Source organism: Octopus sinensis, linkage group LG24 (genome assembly GCF_006345805.1).
Source record: "Octopus sinensis linkage group LG24, ASM634580v1, whole genome shotgun sequence".
Lineage (NCBI taxonomy): Eukaryota > Metazoa > Mollusca > Cephalopoda > Octopoda > Octopodidae > Octopus > Octopus sinensis.
The window spans coordinates 3,135,328-3,156,402 of record NC_043020.1 but is presented as its reverse complement, the minus strand read 5'-3'; the positions used below and the strand labels follow the sequence as shown (position 1 = coordinate 3,156,402).

General features: G+C 37.0%; 1 protein-coding gene across 1 annotated transcript in view; it reads left to right on the top strand.

The window, feature by feature from the left end:
- Nucleotides 1-15,203: 15,203 nt before the first annotated feature.
- Nucleotides 15,204-21,075, top strand: part of LOC115224048 (DNA repair and recombination protein rti1-like) — a 221,225-nt gene continuing 215,353 nt past the window's right edge. Inside the window, exon 1 of the mRNA XM_036513009.1 lies at nt 15,204-15,446. Within this exon, the coding sequence (XP_036368902.1) occupies nt 15,417-15,446 (30 nt within the window). The 5' untranslated portion in view covers nt 15,204-15,416. The remainder of the gene's footprint in view (nt 15,447-21,075) is intronic.

The window sequence follows — 21,075 nt, the reverse complement described above, 5'->3', positions numbered from 1 at the left end:
GAATATATTTATAAAATTCATCCTGATATAGCCATTCTTGTGGCTTGAGATTGCCCAGCTATTGACCCTGTGCAAGGCTGAACTGTGGGAATGGGTATGTTTTTTAAGGTATCTAGGTTAAAGAACCTGATGAAACCAGCAACATCAATCCAATTGTAGCGCCAAACAGAACCATCAAACATTGGGCTGCCTTCTTTTTTGTCCAGTAAGAATCACAACACAGGAGTGACATTCTAGTATTTAGAATGATTCTGATGCTGAGACCATTGATTCTAGTAAATTGTTGGTCAAATCTAGGGCTTTCAGAAGAAGTGAATTCAATATTGAAGGGTAGAAAAAGGCAGCAAGCTGGCAGAATTTCTAAGTTCAAATTCTGTCGAGGTGGACTTTACCTTTCATCCTTTTGGGGCTGATGAAATAAATACCAGTTCAGTACTGGGGTTGATGTTCTGTGAAACTTGTTGATTACAGTAGCACTGTAGTCCGTTTGAATCAACACTATAGCCATCTGAAATCAGATTTAACCCTTTGGCATTTAAACCAGCCATAAGTATTCCACCTGTTTTATGTTCAAACTGGCCAAATCTGGCTTCACACAGCAGCCCTACAATATCATTCAAAAAATTAACAGTTACCTCATCAAAATTTCAAAGCTGCAAGATAAAGATAAAAAGATAAAAACTGTGAATAAATAATCTTAACTTTTGACAGAATAATGTGAATGCATATACTTTATACTTTATATGCACTTTTTGACAAGTTGTGGTACACCTGAGCACTGTATACAATAATTTCATTATATTTATATTTAAAGGTTAATGGTATTGAGAAAATATTTACTACAATGTCTATCTCGCTCTTAGAATGATTGATTATCAATGTTAGAAACAAAATTGAGCGTAAGGACCTTAAGAATGATAGATGTAGGGGGACACATGATGAGGTGGCCCCTATGATCTATCTTTGAGAGAGTAGCCGGCTCCTTGATTTGTATGATTTTCTCATTATATGTTGAGATGTTTCAGGAATTTTTTGTGTGTGCATTTTAATGATGGCATTTGTACAAAAGTTATTTGAGCATGAAGTCTGTTTCTTCTTGGATACTCCCATTGTTTTGTCAGTAAGACTATCCCTTTCGTTACTGGATTTATTTTGAGCTGCTCTCTGTTTCTTTTAACTGTTTTAAATATAACAAAGAATTTAGTAAAATAACTTAGGTATCATTCAGCTAGTGTTAGGAACATAAATTGTGACTAAGGTTTGGTGGAAGATTTTAATTCAAAACTTCTGAAAACAAGACATTTGTACTCAGAGCCAGAGCCAGTCTCAGCCGGGTTGGTAACGAAAGGGACATCTATATTAGGTGATTAAATTGTACCATGAATAATGTGAAAACAGTTTAGGAATCATCAATCATCATCAACATTGTGTGAATTGCTTGACAGGAACTGGCAAGGCCAAGGTTCCATACACTGTTTTGGCTTGTTTTCCGCAGCTGGAAAACCTTCCTAATGCTGACCACTTTACAGAATGTACTAGGTGCTTTTTACATGGCACCATCATCAGTGCTTTGTACATGGTAGCAGCACTAATGCTTTTTATGGGACACCAGTACCCACACCAATGCTTTTTATGTGGTGTTTTGGTTTTAGGATCTCAATTCTGTTGTGGTGAATGGGTCTTGAGTACAGCAATGTGCGACATATCTCAGTCCTTTGTCATCTCATAGGAAGAGTTTTAAATATTGCTGAAATGCTATTTTGATATTGTTTATCTAATCAGATTCAAAAGTTCTTCATCTGGAGAGGTTATGTTCATGATCTGAAACTGAATTTATCTGCAGATGTGAGATTATCATTTATTCCACAGTCTTCAAAATCATTTGGATGGTAAAATAATGAAATTTGTAGACAAAGTCAGAACAGTAGTGGAAGAGTATTTTTCGTCATGGACAAGTGAATTTTGGAAGAGGAGCCTTGCAAGTCTACCAGAAGATGGAAGAGCATTGCAGAAAATAAAGGAGAGTATATCTAAAATTAAAAAAGAAATTTATCTTAATTTTGAAAAATAAAAGAAGTATTAAAAAAACTACATTATTTATAGTATGACCCAATATATATATATCATAAATAAATATATATATATATATACACACACACACACATACACACGCACACACACATATATATATATATAATGCATATATGTATATTTATATATATATATATATATATATATATATATATATATATATATGTGTGTGTGTGTATGTATATCATCAACACCCTTAGTTATCATCTGCATTCATTATGTTGAATACCATTGATTACCATTTCAGTTTTTTTTTTTTATCACATTCATTATAACTTTATGGCTACCCAATTCTTGTTAATATAAATCTAGCATAATTTTGGGTTTTCCTCTGCCTCTCTTCCTATTTATTCCCATTTCGCTTTTGAATAATATTCTCTGTAAACCACTTTTTTCTAATTAAGTGTCCAAAATGTTTTACTTTTCTCTTTGATCGTGTCTAATAAAATTTTCTTAGTTTTTGCTATTTTTGCTATTCCATCATTGGTTTTGTCCATAATATTCTCAGAAGTCCTCTATATACCTACCATTCAAAGTCTTCTAGTTTATTTCATAATATTTTTGTTAATGTCCATGTTTCAGCTCCACAGAGTAGAGTGGACTAAACATAGCATTTCAATAATCTTCTGCCATTGATATTAATGTTTCTTGATGTTAGAATGTTTGATTTTTCTTTTTTTCAAATGACTTCTTCTTCCTCTCTCAAATGGCACTTTTTTTTTTATATCTGCTACATATTTCCAGTTTTCTGATTGCTGTACATATCCCAGGTTTATTTTCTCAGTCTTGTTTCAATTGGCTTTTCCTTTTCAATTGTAACATTTATTCTTAATATGTATCATTTGTTATTGGTTACCATTAATTTTGTTTTCTTAATTTCCATTCCATTGAACTGAATTTTCTGTTTTTTTACCATTCCCTTATAATGATGATCCTATGTCACTTTTATTTTTTATTATTTATCTTCCTTTTTTCTCTTGCCTTCTTTAATGGCATATTGATAATTAATTAGCCACCCTGTCTCTCTTTATCTGGAATCGGTTCCACTCCCCAGGCCTCCCAAAAAAACCCTTTAACTGGGATGTGAGCTTCTTTTTCTTTTTTTCCCTCTTTATCCATGCTCTAGAGATGTTGACAGGTTTATTGCCATGTATATTTAACATCATTCCCCAACTTACTCCCTCAACTGGCACCAAGATGAGGGAGTCAATATGTTTCCTATACTATTTGGGTGAAAAATTTTAAATGTTAAGGTTTATTTTTTAATTCACCTAAAAAAAAACTGGGGTTTTTTTACATGATGTAATTGGTTTGTTCATTAATAAACAAAAACATGTTTGGAATAGCTGTAGTGATCTGAGATGAAATCTTATTAGTTAGTTAGTTAGTTAGTTAGTTAATTTTTTGGCTCAAAAAGCAAAAAGCAGGGCCATGTAGGGGAACATGGAGTTATGTACAGGGTGGTGTTCATGTAAGGAGTTCAGGCCACTTGAGGTCAAGGGAGACTTTGAACCGAGCAGTCGTCGGCATCCTCACCATCTTGTCTGGCAGCTTATTCCACGGATCTGCAACCCGGACGGAGAAAGCCCCTCTCCTTCGATTGAGATAAAATCGTCACAGATAGAGCTTTTCGGAATGACCCCCGCAGCCGACGCTGTTATTACTATATCCCTCAGGTTTAGCACCTACATCAAGCAGTGTTCCACAACTTTTAGTTTGCCCAGCACTCACTACAATAACAAGTTGACTCAGATATGACCTCTCCTTAAATTTTCCACACTGGTATTCATGAAGAAATGAAATTTAATTTGAATTTGTTTCTTACCGATTCCTAGCACCCACTGGAATGAGTTTTAGCACCCACCAATTTTTGGCAGACCTTAGGTTGGAGAAACTCTGGGAAAGTAATTCTGTCATTGACTTGTGTATAGTATGTTATATAAATGGGGTTTTTTAAAGCCGTGTAACTGTGTGACCCCATCTACAATTGAGAGATATACAACTATGTTTGCGGACACTGATAAATGACTAAATTTAATGTTCTGTTATCCTCACTGCAATTTGAAAATATTAAAAAAAACAGTATGCAAATTTAAGATCCCATGAGATATATGTTTAAATTATCTTAATATTTTGTAGTTTACAAACAGTTGATCTGGCCATAGAAAATCTATCTCAATAAATCCTTTCTGAGCCATGCAAGCATAGAGAAGTGAATACTGAAATATTGATGATGATGATGATGATGATGGTGATGGTGGTAGTGGTGGCAGTGGACGTGGTGGTGGTGATGATATATATATATATATATATATATATATATATAGATAGATAGATAGATAGATAGATAGATAGATAGATATAGATATAAGAAATTAACTGCATAAAAGTCATTACGAAGAGTACTCCATCCAATGAGGGTTCGATATTACTCAACGTGTTGACTACATGTATTTAATTTTTCCCAATTCATATCCAGTGATTTTTGCCATGGCTCTCATAAATGCTGTGCATGGCATTTGAATTCAAAACGTGAATGTGTAGAGAGAGGTTGAGACATTTCTCTTGCCGGTTGGGATACATGTTAGCCCCAAGGTAAAGACCTGTTTTGATTTCTATCTATAGGAATATTTCCCCTGATGAGACAAATGGGTCCTTTAAGATGTCCCTAGCTCAAAATTTCAATAGGGAATTAACTAGTTATTTTTAAGTTGTGGATTCTATTTGTCATGTTGCCCGCAGACAGTTTTTATTGTGAAGAGAAATAATATGAGTGATAAAATGGCTTCATAGCCATTTTTGGCTGCTGTTTTTAACATGTAAGCATTTTGAAACCCTCTTAGTTATAATTGTGACTTGTTCATAGTTATAAATGTTCTTCTTCTTCTATATGTATGTATATATATATATGATGGTGGTGGTGATGATTATAACACAAGAAGAACCATTTGATCAAAGATCCATTTCATCAGGATTAAGATGAGGGTGGAGGGGGGGCTTAAACAACAAGAAAGATAGCTGGAGTTACTATGTGAATGTATTAAAGTTAATCTCTAACTATGCTTTTTTATGAAATTTGCAACTTTGTGTTCCATGATGTGTGAAATGAGGACACGAAAGAAGCCTGATTAAACAATTACTCGAATATCAATAAAACCCCATTTTTATTGCATTTAATCAAATGTTTTTTATTGAATCTATACTTTCCTGTACCATGAAATAAAATTACAATATTTTTTCATGTCCATCTCTGTAGAATATATAAACACACACACACACACACATGCATGCACGCGTGTGCCCATGTGTGTGTGGTGTGTGTAGATGTGAAGAGGTTGAATTATATTTCATCCTTTACTTTGGAGGGTTCCAAAGGGCAATTTCTAACAAAGATTCTTCATATTTTGCTGGTAGCTTACTGGCGGAAGATTTATGCAAATATGAAACTATTACTTGTATATATTGTGTTATGAGAGTTTATAGAAAGGTGTCCCATAGAGACTCAACAAGTATGTTAAAAAACCGGAGAAAGAAAATGTTAAAATTTAAAGGAATTTTAAAATTCTTTAAAATTCCTTTAAATTTTAACATCTTCTCTTCTCCGTTTTTTAACATACTTGTTGAGTCTCTATGGGATACCTTTCCATAAACTCTTATAACACACAATATACAAGTTTTATAGATATTTCAAAATTGCGATGCTATGATGCTAGGTGTTTCCATTATTTTGTCCAACCCCTGTACCTTCTACTTCTCTACATATCTTTCTTATTAATACCTTAGTCTTTGATAAGTTAACTTTGAAGCCTTTTGATTCCAGATTTTGCTTCCACTCCTGGAATTCCCATTTTAATCTTAACTACAAATTCAACAAGGTCATCAGCATATAGGAATTCCCATGGGCATTCATTCTTAAACTCCTCTGTTATGGCCTGTCGGACTATAAGTACAAAGTAACTTAGAACCAAGCCCTAGAGGACATCTTCCTGCACACTGAATTTGTCGCTAGTTGCTAACTCTCACTTTGCTGGCAGCATCTCTATGCATGGCTTCTATGACTCTCACAAGCCATTCACCTACTCCTAGTTTCCACAGTGACCACCAGATTACAAAGGCTTTCTTTAGGCCAACAAATTTTAGAAACTTTTTCTTACTCATAGCTAAGTACTTCTCCATAGCTAAGTTCATCTCACATGTAAGATGGCATCAATGCTACTTGTTCCTGGCACAGACTCAACTAGACTAACTCTCTTTCTATTCAATTGAGCTATAACTCTTCCTGTAACTTACATGACCAAGTTCATTAATTTGATACCTTTGTAATTATGTTTCTCTAAGATATCTTCTTTAATCTTGTAACAGTTGACTATGATGCTGCTATGCCAATCTTGGGTATGACACCTTCTTGTGCAACCTGATTGACTATATTCACAACTAGCTTGATTCCTATTCCTCTGGATATTTTAAGCATCTCTGCAGCAATTCCTGGAACAGGGGCTTTTCCTGACTTTATATTTGTAATTACTTTATCTATTATTTGCCCTGGTGGCTCATTAGAGGTAGTAGATAATTTCTGCTACCTAAGGGACCAAATTAGTTGTGGAGAGGATGCGTGGAAAGAGTAATAGCAAGAATAAGAATAGAATGGAGGAAATTCAGAGAGCTTGTTGCTTCTGTTGGCCACAAAAGGTTTCTCTCTCAAAGATTAGAAAGGAATGATGCTAGTATGCTCTGCTGGATGCGTAATGTAAGTGTACTTGTTCAACAGAGTGCCACTGCTCTGAGAGCTAAGGTAGGCATAAGAGGAATTTGCTGCTGTATGCAAAAGAGGTGACTGCGCTGGTTTGGTCATGTGATGTGGATGGATGCTGACAGTTCCATAAAGAAATGCCAATCTCTCAAAGTGGATAGAACATATGGGAGTGGAAGACCCAGGAAGACATGGGATGAAGTACTGAAGAATGACCTCAGAACACCGAACTTTCAGGTGTGGTGACAAAGGACCAAGATAGCTGACACCTGGCCATACTCAAGAAGACCCACACACCATAGCAGAAGTGTTTTAAACTGATCCTTATGGTGGTGTAAAGCACTCGTTGCGGTGCCACATAAAAGCACCTGTGTGGTGACATGTAAAGGCACCCATGTGGCAACATGTAGAATTGCCCATGCAGTGCCATGTAAAACCATCCAGAACACTCTGTAATGTGGTTAGCATTAGGAAGGGCATCCAGCTATAGAAGCCATGCCAAATCAGACTGGAATGTGGTGCAGCCCCCTGGCTTACCAGCTCTGGCCACACCATCCAACCCATGCTAGCATGGACAATGGACGTTAAATGATGATAATGCTGATGATGATGATTATACTTTTGTTCATGAGAATGTCCCACTGCTTGGTTGACACTGTGAAAACCCTCTTTCTTCTAAACATTATCCATATTTTATACCCTTCCATAGTAATATTTCCCTATTTCTTTCTTTTCAGAAACACTAACTGCAGGTGTGCTATTAGTTATCCATACACATTTCTCATTCACATCTCAGCGCATTCTCAGTTCTTTTTGGTACATTGTCTTGCAATTTGAAATTCCTCATGTGTTTCATCCTCTTATCATAGTATACCTGAAAGCCTCCTACTTTTTGCTTCTCCCCTTGCTAAAAACACCTGTCATCTAGCTTCTCTGCTACCCACTTTCTTCTAGTCTTTCCAAACCTGTCATGTTGCTTTTATGGTACCATACAACTTTCTGAAGAAGAACTTGCATTCAAAGCCTCAAAGACACTCCTGCTTTCTAACACTCATTGAGTATCAAACTAATAAGAAGCATATTTTGTTTCTACTTTCTGTGTTGTTCTTATTGTTAAGTTTGAATATCTGCCTGCCTACCTCCCTCCCTACCTACCTACCTTTCTATCTATCTATCTATCTATCTATCTATCTATCTATCTATCTATCTATCTATATATATATATATATATATATATATATATATATATATATATCATCATCATCATTATCATAATCGTTTAACGTCTGTTTTCCATGCTAGCATGGGTTGGACGGTTCGACCGGGGTCTGGGAAGCCAGGAGGCTGCACCAGGCTCCAGTCTACATATATATATATATATACACACACACATACACACTCACAGGCTCCAGTATATATATATATATATATATATAATAGAAATATTAAAATTACTAAGTCTCTCTAAAAGAGAACAACGGCAGCGTTCCCGGAAAATATTAGTTATCGCCATACTAATATGGCATTCTTATAAAAATAAGAATAAAGCTGACCGCTTATTAGCTCCATGAGGCCATCGCCTTAAGTTAGCTATTTGATACACAAACTGTATCCATATAACCTTTGAACAAGGGAGGTCAGTCGCTCCACACTACTTGGCCGGCAGCTACAGACGCGTTTCGGGGTATTGCCCCTTTTCAATGCAGCGTAGCCAAACCAGTAGGTGTCGCTTCCGACAGTCTCTGTTCAAAGGTTTTATTTACCTAGCTTCGGTGGAATACATCCACTTGTTTTCAATAATAGAAATATTAAAATTACTAAGTCTCTCTAAAACCTTTGGACAGAGATTGTCGGAAGCGACACCTACTGGTTTGGCTACGCTGCATTGAAAAGGGGCAATACCCCGAAACGCGTCTGTAGCTGCCGGCCAAGTAGTGTGGAGCGACTGACCTCCCTTGTTCAAAGGTTATATGGATACAGTTTGTGTATCAAATAGCTAACTTAAGGCGATGGCCTCATGGAGCTAATAAGCGGTCAGCTTTATTCTTATTTTTATAAGAATGCCATATTAGTATGGCGATAACTAATATTTTCCGGAACGCTGCCGTTGTTCTCTCTTAGAGAGACTTAGTAATTTTAATATTTCTATTATTGAAAACAAGTGGATGTATTCCACCGAAGCTAGGTAAATAAAACCTTTGAACAGAGATTGTCGGAAGCGACACCTACTGGTTTGGCTACGCTGCATTGAAAAGGGGCAATACCCCGAAACGCGTCTGTAGCTGCCGGCCAAGTAGTGTGGAGCGCCTGACCTCCCTTGTTCAAAGGTTATATGGATACAGTTTGTGTATCAAATAGCTAACTTAAGGCGATGGCCTCATGGAGCTAATAAGCGGTCAGCTTTATTCTTATTTTTATAAGAATGCCATATTAGTATGGCGATAACTAATATTTTCCGGGAACGCTGCCGTTGTTCTCTTTTAGAGAGACTTAGTAATTTTAATATTTCTATTATTGAAAACAAGTGGATGTATTCCACCGAAGCTAGGTAAATAAAACCTTTGAACAGAGATTGTCGGAAGCGACACCTACTGGTTTGGCTACGCTGCATTGAAAAGGGGCAATACCCCGAAACGCGTCTGTAGCTGCCGGCCAAGTAGTGTGGAGCGCCTGACCTCCCTTGTTCAAAGGTTATATGGATACAGTTTGTGTATCAAATAGCTAACTTAAGGCGATGGCCTCATGGAGCTAATAAGCGGTCAGCTTTATTCTTATTTTTATAAGAATGCCATATTAGTATGGCGATAACTAATATTTTCCGGGAACGCTGCCGTTGTTCTCTTTTAGAGAGACTTAGTAATTTTAATATTTCTATTATTGAAAACAAGTGGATGTATTCCACCGAAGCTAGGTAAATAAAACCTTTGAACAGAGATTGTCGGAAGCGACACCTACTGGTTTGGCTACGCTGCACTGAAAAGGGGCAATACCCCGAAACGCGTCTGTAGCTGCCGGCCAAGTAGTGTGGAGCGCCTGACCTCCCTTGTTCAAAGGTTATATGGATACAGTTTGTGTATCAAATAGCTAACTTAAGGCGATGGCCTCATGGAGCTAATAAGCGGTCAGCTTTATTCTTATTTTTATAAGAATGCCATATTAGTATGGCGATCATCATCATCATCATCATCATCATCGTTTAACGTCCGCTTTCCATGCTAGCATGGGTTGGACGGTTCAACTGGGGTCTGGGAAGCCCGAAGGCTGCACCAGGCCAGTCAGATGTGGTAGTGTTTCTACAGCTGGATGCCCTTCCTAACGCCAACCACTCCGAGAGTGTAGTGGGTGATTTTATGTGCCACCGACACAGGTGCCAGACGAGGCTGGCAGACGGCCACGCTCGGATGGTGTTTTTTATGTGCCACCGACACAGGTGCCAGACGAGGCTGGCAGACGGCCACGCTCGGATGGTGTTTTTTTATGTGCCACCGACACAGGTGCCAGACGAGGCTGGCAGACGGCCACGCTCGGATGGTGTTTTTTATGTGCCACCGACACAGGTGCCAGACGAGGCTGGCAGACGGCCACGCTCGGATGGTGTTTTCTTATGTGTCACCGACACGGGTGCTAGACGAGGCTGGCGGACGGCCACGCTCGGATGGTGTTTGTTACGTGCCCTCAGCACGGAGGCCAGTCATTGCGGTACTGGCTACGGTCACGTTCGGATGGTTTTCTTATGTGCCACCGGCACTGGTACCACAAGGATACAAATTCCATTGATGTTCATCTATTTTGATTTGGTTCGATTTGATTTGATACGATTCGATTCGATTCGATTCTCACTTGCCTCAACATGTCTTCACAAGTGTCACAAGAAGGAAGGTATGCACAGGTGGACTGACTACGTCCCAGGTAGGGGCCATGGATTATGGCTTCACTAGTCTTGCCGGGTCTTCTCACGCACAGCATACTTCCATAGGTCTCGGTCTCTAGTCATTTCCATGGTGAGACCTAACGTCCGAAAGTCGTGCTTCACCACCTCGTCCCAGGTTTTCCTGGTCTATATATATATAATATATATATATATATATATATATATATATACATACACATATATATACACACACACACACACATAATGAAAATACTGGTGCAAATTAAAAAAACAAAGTAGATACAAACAAGCAGAAGTGAAAACAAAACTCAACAGCAACTGTAGCAGTTAATGGTCCAATAACTTTATTACTCCAATAATATCATCTCACCTCATCTCATCTCTGAACTTCATCAATACACAGCTTCATATCAACTGCCATTGTCTTACATTTCCTTTAAACCAACAGAATTTCAAACACTTCTTTTCTCTCATTACTCATCTATGTTTCTATTGATTTTTTCAAATCATATAAACATAGCAATGACTGTAGATGTTGTTGGTGGTGCTGTTAAACCCCGGGTCGTCTCTGATCAAGCAAGCCAGTGATCAAAAGTATTCCATTTGTAATGACTGGGGTTTTTTTTTGTATGCTTATGACACCAATGTGTCCTTCCGTTTTTTAAAGAGGCTAGGATGCAAATTAAGAGAAATTTAGCCACTATTTCTAGCAGGATGAGTGAGCATGTACAGGGTCATTTGATGTTTGATAGAGATAACATCAGTGGTGGTGGTCAGAGATGGGCTAGTGGAGGGAGAGATGGTGGAGGAAATGCTTGATATACTAACGGAGCTAAGGTGTCTTTGTTTAGCTAAGCATCTACATTAATTTTTTATTGAAATCTATAAAAGACTGTAATAGAAATAATAATAATAATGGCAATATTTTCAAAGACATGGAAACAAAATACAAAGAAAACTTAAAAAGTATGAAAAATGTGAACCATGGAAATAGTTGCAGAAAACAAAAACAGAAACACGAAGAATAGCAGCAGCAACAATCATCATCATCATCACCATCACCACCATCATCATCATCATCATTTAACGTCTGTTTTCCATGCTAGCTCGGGTTGGACAGTTCAACCGGGGTCTGGGAAGCCAGGAGGCTGCACCAGGCTCCTGTCCGATCTGGCAGTGTTTCTACAGCTGGATGCCCTTCCTAACGCCAACTACACTCCGTGAGTGTAGTGGGTGCTTTTTACGTACCACCGGCACAGGTGCCAGGGGAGGCTGGCAATGGCCACGATCGGTTGGTGCTTTTTACGTGCCACCGCCAATCGAGGTGGCACTGACAACAGCCATGTTCAGATGGATCTTTTTATGTGCCACCGGCACTGGTACCACAACTACAATTTCCATTGGTTTTTTGATTGATTTCGATTGCCTCAACAGATCTTCGCAAGCAGAGTTTTGTGTCCCAAGGAGGAAAGGTATGCATAAGTGGACTGGCTACATCCCAGGTAAAGGCCACGGGTTATGGTCTCAACAATATTTAATTAAAAACTCATGCCTTTGAACAGTTCCATATTTGAAAGTCTTAAAACTTCATACTTCAGTAATTGAATTTACAGCTTGTTGTGGTGAAATTTACTTTTGAACCTTTTGTTTGCTGGTGGTACACTAAGTTAGTGTCTCTCCCAAAGCTTCTTAGTGTGAAGACTGAAAAGTGGGGAGGGTAAATTGCCATCATCATCATCATCAAACATCTGCAAGTTTATTGAGACAGATTCTTTACAGCTGGATGCCCTTCCTCTCACCAACCCTCATCTTTTTCCAAGCAAGGTAATATTTCCTCATAGCCAAACATGTTCTTGCAGAATATTGGAAATGAACAACACTGCTTGTATGATGGTGACAATCATTTTACAATTATCCTGTGATGTCAGAACAAGAAAACACAAACACACACTCACTCACAAGGCCTTGGTCATCCTGGGGCAATGGTAGAAGACGCTTACCCAAGGTGCTATGCAGAGGGACTGAGCTGGAAATATGTGGTTGTGAAGCAAACTCCTTACCACACAGCCACACTTGTGTTTATGACTCTGTGTGTGTGTGTGTATACATACATATGAACCATTTTATGTCAGTCTATCACATCATTAGTAACTGCTGGAAGGACTTGTGGAAATTCTATAGAACTAAATAAAATTGTAATACGATACTTAATATTTCATCCCATTGTGAAGTTTGTTTAAAATGTAACAAACATATTTTGTGATTAGTAGAATAGTATTATAGATCTTTCAGTTTCTGAACCAACAACAAAGCTTCTATATTAAAGAACTCAAATTTAATTTTTACTCAAAGAACAGTTTAGAGCAAATATAAATATTACGGCACTCTTTGACCCTGAAGACAAAACCATGTATTAAACAAAAGGTTAAAATGTATCTACAGATATAAAAAAATTTAAACAATAGGAAATTATCAATTTTTAATCATGTTTTTTTTCACAGCAATTTATAAAAATAAACAGGTTGATAGTTTTTACATGGTATTTCAGTATTTCAGGGCCAGGACCCCTTCCTCAGGAAATCTTTGGAGGAATGTTGTTATTCACTGATTTCTGTGTCTTGTATATAAGTGTATTTGATATACGTCACTATAAACAATTGGCCATGTGCAACTCTGACCTATTATTAATAAGTGGTGTATATTTCTTAATTAAAAGAGCTTCTTTTAGTCTCAAGTTCCCAGTGTTTCTTTCTGTAGCATCAATGGAAATCTGGATGCCTTAGGTGGAGTAACTATTTTTGTAGGTGTTTTTTGACGCAATCCCAGTTATCAACTTATTAACTGAAGACATTGTCTCCTCTCACAACCTTTGGGCTCACATCTCCAGATATCCATGAACCATTATCTACTATAATGGTCAACACCTTCTTCCAGTTCAAAGGGTCTATTTACAAACAAATCTCTGGACTGCTGATTGGGGTCAAACTCGACAGGCCTACTGGCCATCATGTATATGGACCAGCGTTCAACAGCTATCAGTCCTGCACCTTTTTCATCAGGTGTATGGATGACAACCCCATATTAACATCATTACATGAAGAAACTGATAAAATATACAATATGTTCAACAGTATCAATGAACAAATAAAATTTGAAGTGGTGCACCTTGATAACTGCTTATCTCTAATTGATTTTGAACTCAAAATTACAGAGAAGCAGCATACAGGGGCCTATTTGTGCATCATAATTCATCCTTGCCCATCAAAGCTAAGATGACCTTCATTAGAAATGTAATTCACAAGATACACAGTAAATGTAGAAAGGCAGGAAGAACAAACACCAACACCATACAATCCAGAAAAGTTCTAATGAAGAATGGCTATTCATACCCTTGCACTAACTCTCAGAACATTGCCAGACCATCTAACAAAACCCATACATCCAAGGACAAGATGTTTTTTGAAACAACAACATTTTAATGGAAAAACAACAGATGCAATCTACTGTACAATCTATGGAAAAATAACTGCTACAGTCCACCATATGACCTGTAGGGAAGGATTGAATATATAACTGGCACACTCCACATTTTTGCTGAGAAGAGTCCTAACTGAAAGCAAAACAATTCATCATAAGACTCCACAAATGGGAAGGATAACCACTCCAAAACGACTCATGCAAAGAATATTAAAATGGAATGAAAAGGCTTTAACATAAACACAGAAAGATTTCTGTGCTCAACGACATTTAGTTAACACTAGAGACTAGAAACCTCTTACATTGTCCCTACAACAGAGCTAGAAAGGAAGGCGAAATACACTCTGTTATGTGTTCAACATTTGAAATTAGAAGCCTCAAACTGTTCTACAGTAGAACTAGAGAGAACCTCCAGTGAAGAGGCAAGGGAACTTGGAACAAAAAATCAATTCATTCGTTTTGGTTCCATTCTGTGCTCCCATAGAAAAATAAATTGCCATCACAACTTAGTTTAAGAAAGTTCTCGCTTCCAAAAGATGTGCTAAAAAAATGTAACTTCCGGTAGGTCATTCACACTGCTTTTGTTTTTAGATAGCCGGAAATAAGGAAGGCAGAAACTCAACCGAAATTTATTAAAACTTCTTTTTTCATCCACCCATTAATTCTTTCTCTTAATGTTTCAGTCACTTTATTTAATTGTCATTATTTTTGTTCAGCTCCTTCCTCCTACCCGTATTTATTCCTGACATTCCCCAACTACGAAAACACACCAGTGACAGAAACCAAGCAGGCAATCTATTTTCCTCTCCACCCCATTTCGTAACCCGCCTTTGCTAAATAAAAACCATGTTGAATAACCTCCACCATAAAAGTAGGGCTACGAACCGGAAGCAGAACATTTCAGTTGACCTCCTCCTCCTCCGGCACTTTTTTCTCCTCTCACTCCTCCTTTTCCCTCTCACCCCTCTTCCTCTCTCTGTTTCTCTGGTTTCATGCAATTCAGCGCTAAATTCGAATCCTGTTTCTCCACATTTCTTCCCATTATTCAGGATTTATTTTATTTTCCGCCTCACCTAAACAGAAATGGAAACCCAGCAGTATTAGCAGTGATAATAATTATTATAATAATCCAAAACAAAACTATATATATGAAGTGAAAGGACCAAAGAAGTCTCGGGTTACCTTTTTTTTACGGTGTGACAGAAAATGACGGGAGTTCCTTCGGTGTTTGGACAGGTAAAGAAAGAATTACTTTTTATCTGCTTCTAATTACTAACCCTTCAATTGTTTAGCGAAATATCTTTAACTTTTCAAAAGAAATTTCGATATAATTGGAATTTACACCGTCTGAAAGGCGTAGAAGTAGCTTGCTTACGAACCATATGGCTCCGGGTTCAGTCCCACTGCGTGGCACCTTGGGCATGTGTCTTCCATTATAGCCTCAGGCCTACCAAAGCCTTGTAAGTGGATTTGGTAGACGGAAACTGGAAGAAGCCCGTCGTATATATATATATATATGTACGTGTGTGTTTGTGTGTCTGTGTTTGTCCCCCCCAACATCGCTTGACAACCGATGCTGGTGTGTTTACGTCCTCGTAACTTAGCGGTTCGGTAAAAAGAGGCCGATAGAATAAGTACTAGGCTTACAAAGAATAAGTCCTGGGGTCGATTTGCTCGACTAAAGGCGGTGCTCCAGCATGGCCACAGTCAAATGACTGAAACAAGCAAAAGAGTAAAAGAGAAATAAATTTCAAATTTTCTAAAAGTTATGAGGAAACAAAGTCGTGGTGGTGGCACACTTGTGTAGATGTGCCACTCTCGTCATATTATTATTTCTTCGCCACAGAAATCTTGGATCTTGTTCGAATTCTTTCGACAACTTTGTTATCAAAAATAATGATTTTATTCGTATAAAAAGTATGATTTTATTTCCAAACTTTTTTTAAAATCCTCTTTCCATTTTTCCCCAGATTATTCTCATAACCCATGTTTTGCAGGTGATGACGAAAATCGCATTTTTCTTCTTCTAGAAATTAATAATAAAGAAGGTAGAAACATCCAAAGTCATTTAATTACAGGTAGTTGGAAGAAATTGAACAAGATCTAACATTTTCTCAAAAATATCAAAACGAAAAGAAAAAAGTTACGTAATCTACGAAAAGCTTAAAATTTCCACACCTGAAGAAATTCCTGGCGCCCAAAATAATTTCTAATTCTATAAAAAGGAAGATTAAAGGTATTCTAGTCATGACATATTAATTATGGGCAGACCTACACAATTGGGCCCCACCGATTCTGTTTTCCCTTAACTTCCAGAAAAGTGAGTATTTTTTAATGACATTTTCTACAAATATGCTTCAAATGGCAATAAATTCCGATTATATCGGAATTTGTTGTGAACAGAATTTTCCGCAGCTGGGGAGAGAAGTTTCGGAAAATTCATAGAATCGGCTTAGGTAATTTATTTATGAAATTTTCTACAAATACTTTTCAGGGTGTCTAGATTACGATTTTATCGGAATTTAATACGAAAATCTTTATATATAAAAGTAAGGTTGTGTGTCTGTCTGTCTCCTACGATTTAGATTCCTAACTACTCCCACATTTTGCGGTGCAGTTTAACCAAATTCGGGTATCTTATAGTCGTGATTCATATCGAGCCCTTCTGGGTATTAGCGCGCGTCTACGATGAGTCTACGGTTTAAAAAAAAATTTACCATCATTTTTTTCCATTTTTAATGCATGTCTTTGCTATTACTCTCTAAAAATGCTTATATAGTTATTTCCCTTACAAATCCGAGCAACGCCGGGCGATACTGCTAGTAAATAAATAAACACGCATCACAACTTATTTTTGAAATTTCTACTTTCATTTTCTAAGATATCTGACGTGTGTCTGTGTACGAGTTCACCATTCTGTTTTTCCATATTAAATTCCGATGTAATCATAACCTACAGGCAAACTCTGCAAAAGCATTTGTAGAAAATTTCATTACAGAATTTTTCTGAAAGTTCTGAAGAAACAAAGACGACTCGGGTGGATTTTCCGAAATTCTTCACCCATATTCGGAAAAAATTTTTTTTTTCACTACAGATTACGATATAATCGGAATCTACCCCATCTGAAGTGTATTTGATGAAAATTTCCTCAAAAAATATCAATTTTTCTGAAAATTTTGAGGAAACAAGGCCGAAGTGGAGCACACTTGTGTAGGTATGCACACTTGTGTTAGGTTTTGTTTTAATTTCTTCACGTTCCTTTATTTTCAACAACAGCAAAAAAGAAAACAAAGAAAAAAGAATCTCCCAGATTTTCAAAATGTTCATTCTCGAACTTTTTTCTTTATTACTTTTTCGATTATATTTCTGAATATATTTTAATCTTCACGTTTAAAAATCTAGACAGCAACTTATTTGTGGATTCCTGTTAAACTAGCAGACGACTCAAAGGAGTGTTACCTCCATGAAGTCACTCGACGTGCTAGAAATAACTGTCAACTCTTTCTGTCTGCCTCTCTCTCCCTTCTCTATCTCCCCCTCTCTCCCCTTATCCCCCTCCCCCTCTCTCCCCTTCTCCCCCTCCCTTCCCGCTCTCTCCACTTTCTCCCCCCTCTCTTCCCGCTCTCTCCTCTCTCTTCTCGCTCTCTCTCTCTTCCCCCTCTCCCCTTCTCCCGCTCTCTCCCCCTCCCTTCCCGCTCTCTCCACTTTCTCCCCCCTCTCTTCCCGCTCGCTCTCCTCTCTCTCTCCCGTCTCTCTCCTCTCTCTCTTCCCTCTCTCCCCTCTCCCCCACACTCAACAGCTTATAAAAATGGAAGGAATCATCCGGCAACGTCGTCCAAAATATACAAATTTATGGAGATTACGATTTTTAAAATGATTTTTTTTCCTCCCAAAATTTCAAGTTTCCCCAGATTTTGGAACAATACTCACTCAATAGCAATTTGGAATACATCAGTCACAATTGTTCCTGTTCTCTCACCATCATTGCTAAATATCAGATAAAGTCCCTAAGCCTTATCAACAATAAAACCAAATATACTTTGCATCCCATATTCTTTCTTCATTATGATTTTGGACAAGTTGGAAAAAATTTCCAGGCGTGGCTGAATGGGTCTTTGCAACTCTTGGAACTTCATTACCTGGTTAAAGATGAATTCAAGATGCCTTCTATCAGATTTAAGTAGGAATTTTCTACTAAGTAAAAACGACAGCTTTGCTTTTGTGGTTCACACAATTGCTAAAGTTTTTCTTTCAATATTTTCATAATTAGACTCAGCTGAAGTTAACCTTGTTTAGTACAACACTGGGTGGTTATTGTGTCATAAAATTCCTGATTTAGAATTCTCACTAACATTAGTTGTCAATGTTATGTCTTTATGGGTGTCAAATATCTTCGCAGCAGGATTTTCAGCAAGTGCATATTTCAAATTCTCCAATGCCTTTTGCCAAGCATTTGACTTAGTAAATTGGATATTTTTTTCTTGCGCAATTTGACAAATAGTTCAACCATTTCAGAAATTTTTGGTAACTATGAATTATGGAAATTTACCTATTCTAAAAATGATGTCAACTCATACTTATTAGCAGGAGAAAATACAAGTGGTACTTTTTGGATAAAACAAAAAATGGCACTTTTGCCAGCTTGCCACTTTTTTCACAATATACATTGCTGATAGTATTGGTTTCACAATTTGCTCACTAATATCTTCACATTGATTGACGGAAGTGTTCTTGTAAAGTCTCCTTTAATTGTTATGGTTCCAACATGTGCATTTGTCACTTTACTAAGATTCATCTTGCCTTTACTGTCTCAGTTCTTTAACACTTGATTCTGAGGTTTCCAAATTCATTTTGATGCAGAAACCATTGTACGATTTTCCAAAATTCATATATATATATATAAAATTGAATAGAAGATCTGAAATCCACCTGATGAATGTCCTTTGAAGAGACACGAAACAATTGTAGTGGTGAATTTAATTTTATTTACTTTATATTAAATTTTTTTTTTTTTTAATGTATTGGATTAAGTCTTTCTTTGTTTGATTTGCAAAGTAGTGGTTTTGTCTCTAATTAATATTATATATATATATATATAAGCCCTGCCCCTACAAAAACAAACCAGGTGGTGGTGTTAAACCAGAGGATGAATTAAGACTACCACTGAAGAACTCAGAATGCAAAAACCTGAAGAAATCCTGCAATGCAGCTCCACTAATGCTTTAACATTTCTGCCAGTCCTCTATCCGAAAGGATGAAAGGCAGAGTTGGCCTCAGTGAGATTTGGAATTAAAGTGCTGCTGGGACAAATACTGCAAGGCATCTTCTATGGCTCTGATGACTTTGCCAATTCGATGTCTCTATAAATCATCTGTTATAGATATAGTTAACTGGTATGTGTATATTGATTTCCTTTCATGTATAGATAATTTACATGGATATCAATCATCTGTCAATAGAAGAAAATTTGTTTATATTATGTATAGTTCACCTGTTATGTATCTACACAACCTGGGTGTATGTAAATGATTTGCTGTGTATCTGACCCATTAGCATTTAAACTGGCCATATTTGGCCAAAATATTCTCCGTTTTATCCTTGAACCAGCTAGATCTGGCCTCTCAAACCCATTCTACAATGTCATTTTAAAAATAAACAATTACATCATTGAAATCTCAAAGCTATGAGATAGTGCAGGATGGATTCAAAATAATGCAAATAAGCATTACGTTTAACAAAGTAATCTGGATGCTAAAGGGCTAAATAATCTGGGTGTAGATAGCTTACGTATCTAAATAATCTGGGTGTATATAGATCAGTCATTGGCATACTGCAGCCTATGGGACTTCCTGAATGGCATCTAATGAAAAATTACCTTGAATTTTTTAGTGGTGTGGCCCACCTGAAGATGAGGTATACCTGATGTAGACCAGTTCTTGAAAAAGGATGTCCATGCCTTCTGTAAAAAGACAGATAGAGATTGTCTGCCTTGTAAAAAAAAAATTATCTGTCGGTATATAGATCATTTGCAATACATATATGTATATTTGTGTATAGGTTGTCAGGCATGTATATAGATAATGTGTGTGTATAGATTATTTGCCTGTGTATGAATAATCTATGTATATAAATAATAATCTATAAATGATTGAGTTCATCTAATAGTTCGTTGCTAATTTATTTATGAGCTCATTAAACATTTCTTGACCAGGTTTTATTGAAATGTATCGATTGAAATATATTGATAAAATATATTACCTCTGATTTCCAATTATTGTTTATTGTTCTCTTTTATCTTTGCTTGGACAGGGGCCATGCTGGGGCATTGCCTTGAAGGATTTAGTCAAATAAATCAACATACTTTTTAAGTCTGGTACTTATTCTATCAGTTTCTTTTGTCTGCTAAGTTACAGTGACAAACAAGGCAACAGTGGTTGTCAAGTGTTGTTAGGGGAACAAACACAACACTAATACACACGGATACATTTATACCTGTCATCATCTTCATCATCATATTTAACGTCAGTTTTCCATGCAGGTAAGGGTTTGACACGGAGCTGTCCAGCTGGGCAGTTCTCCAGACTTCAATTGACTGGATGCCCTTCTGAACATCAGCAGAGATTCTACAGAGTGGAATCGAAACCGTGATCCTACGACTGCGAGTCCGCTGCCCTAACCACTGGGCCATTGCGCCTCCACATACACACACACACACACATATATATATATATTATATATATATATATATATATATATATATATATATATATATGTATATATATATAATATTATTAGAGACAAAACCACTATTTTGCAAAACAAACAAGGAAAGACTTAATCAATACATAAAATTTTAATAAAAATT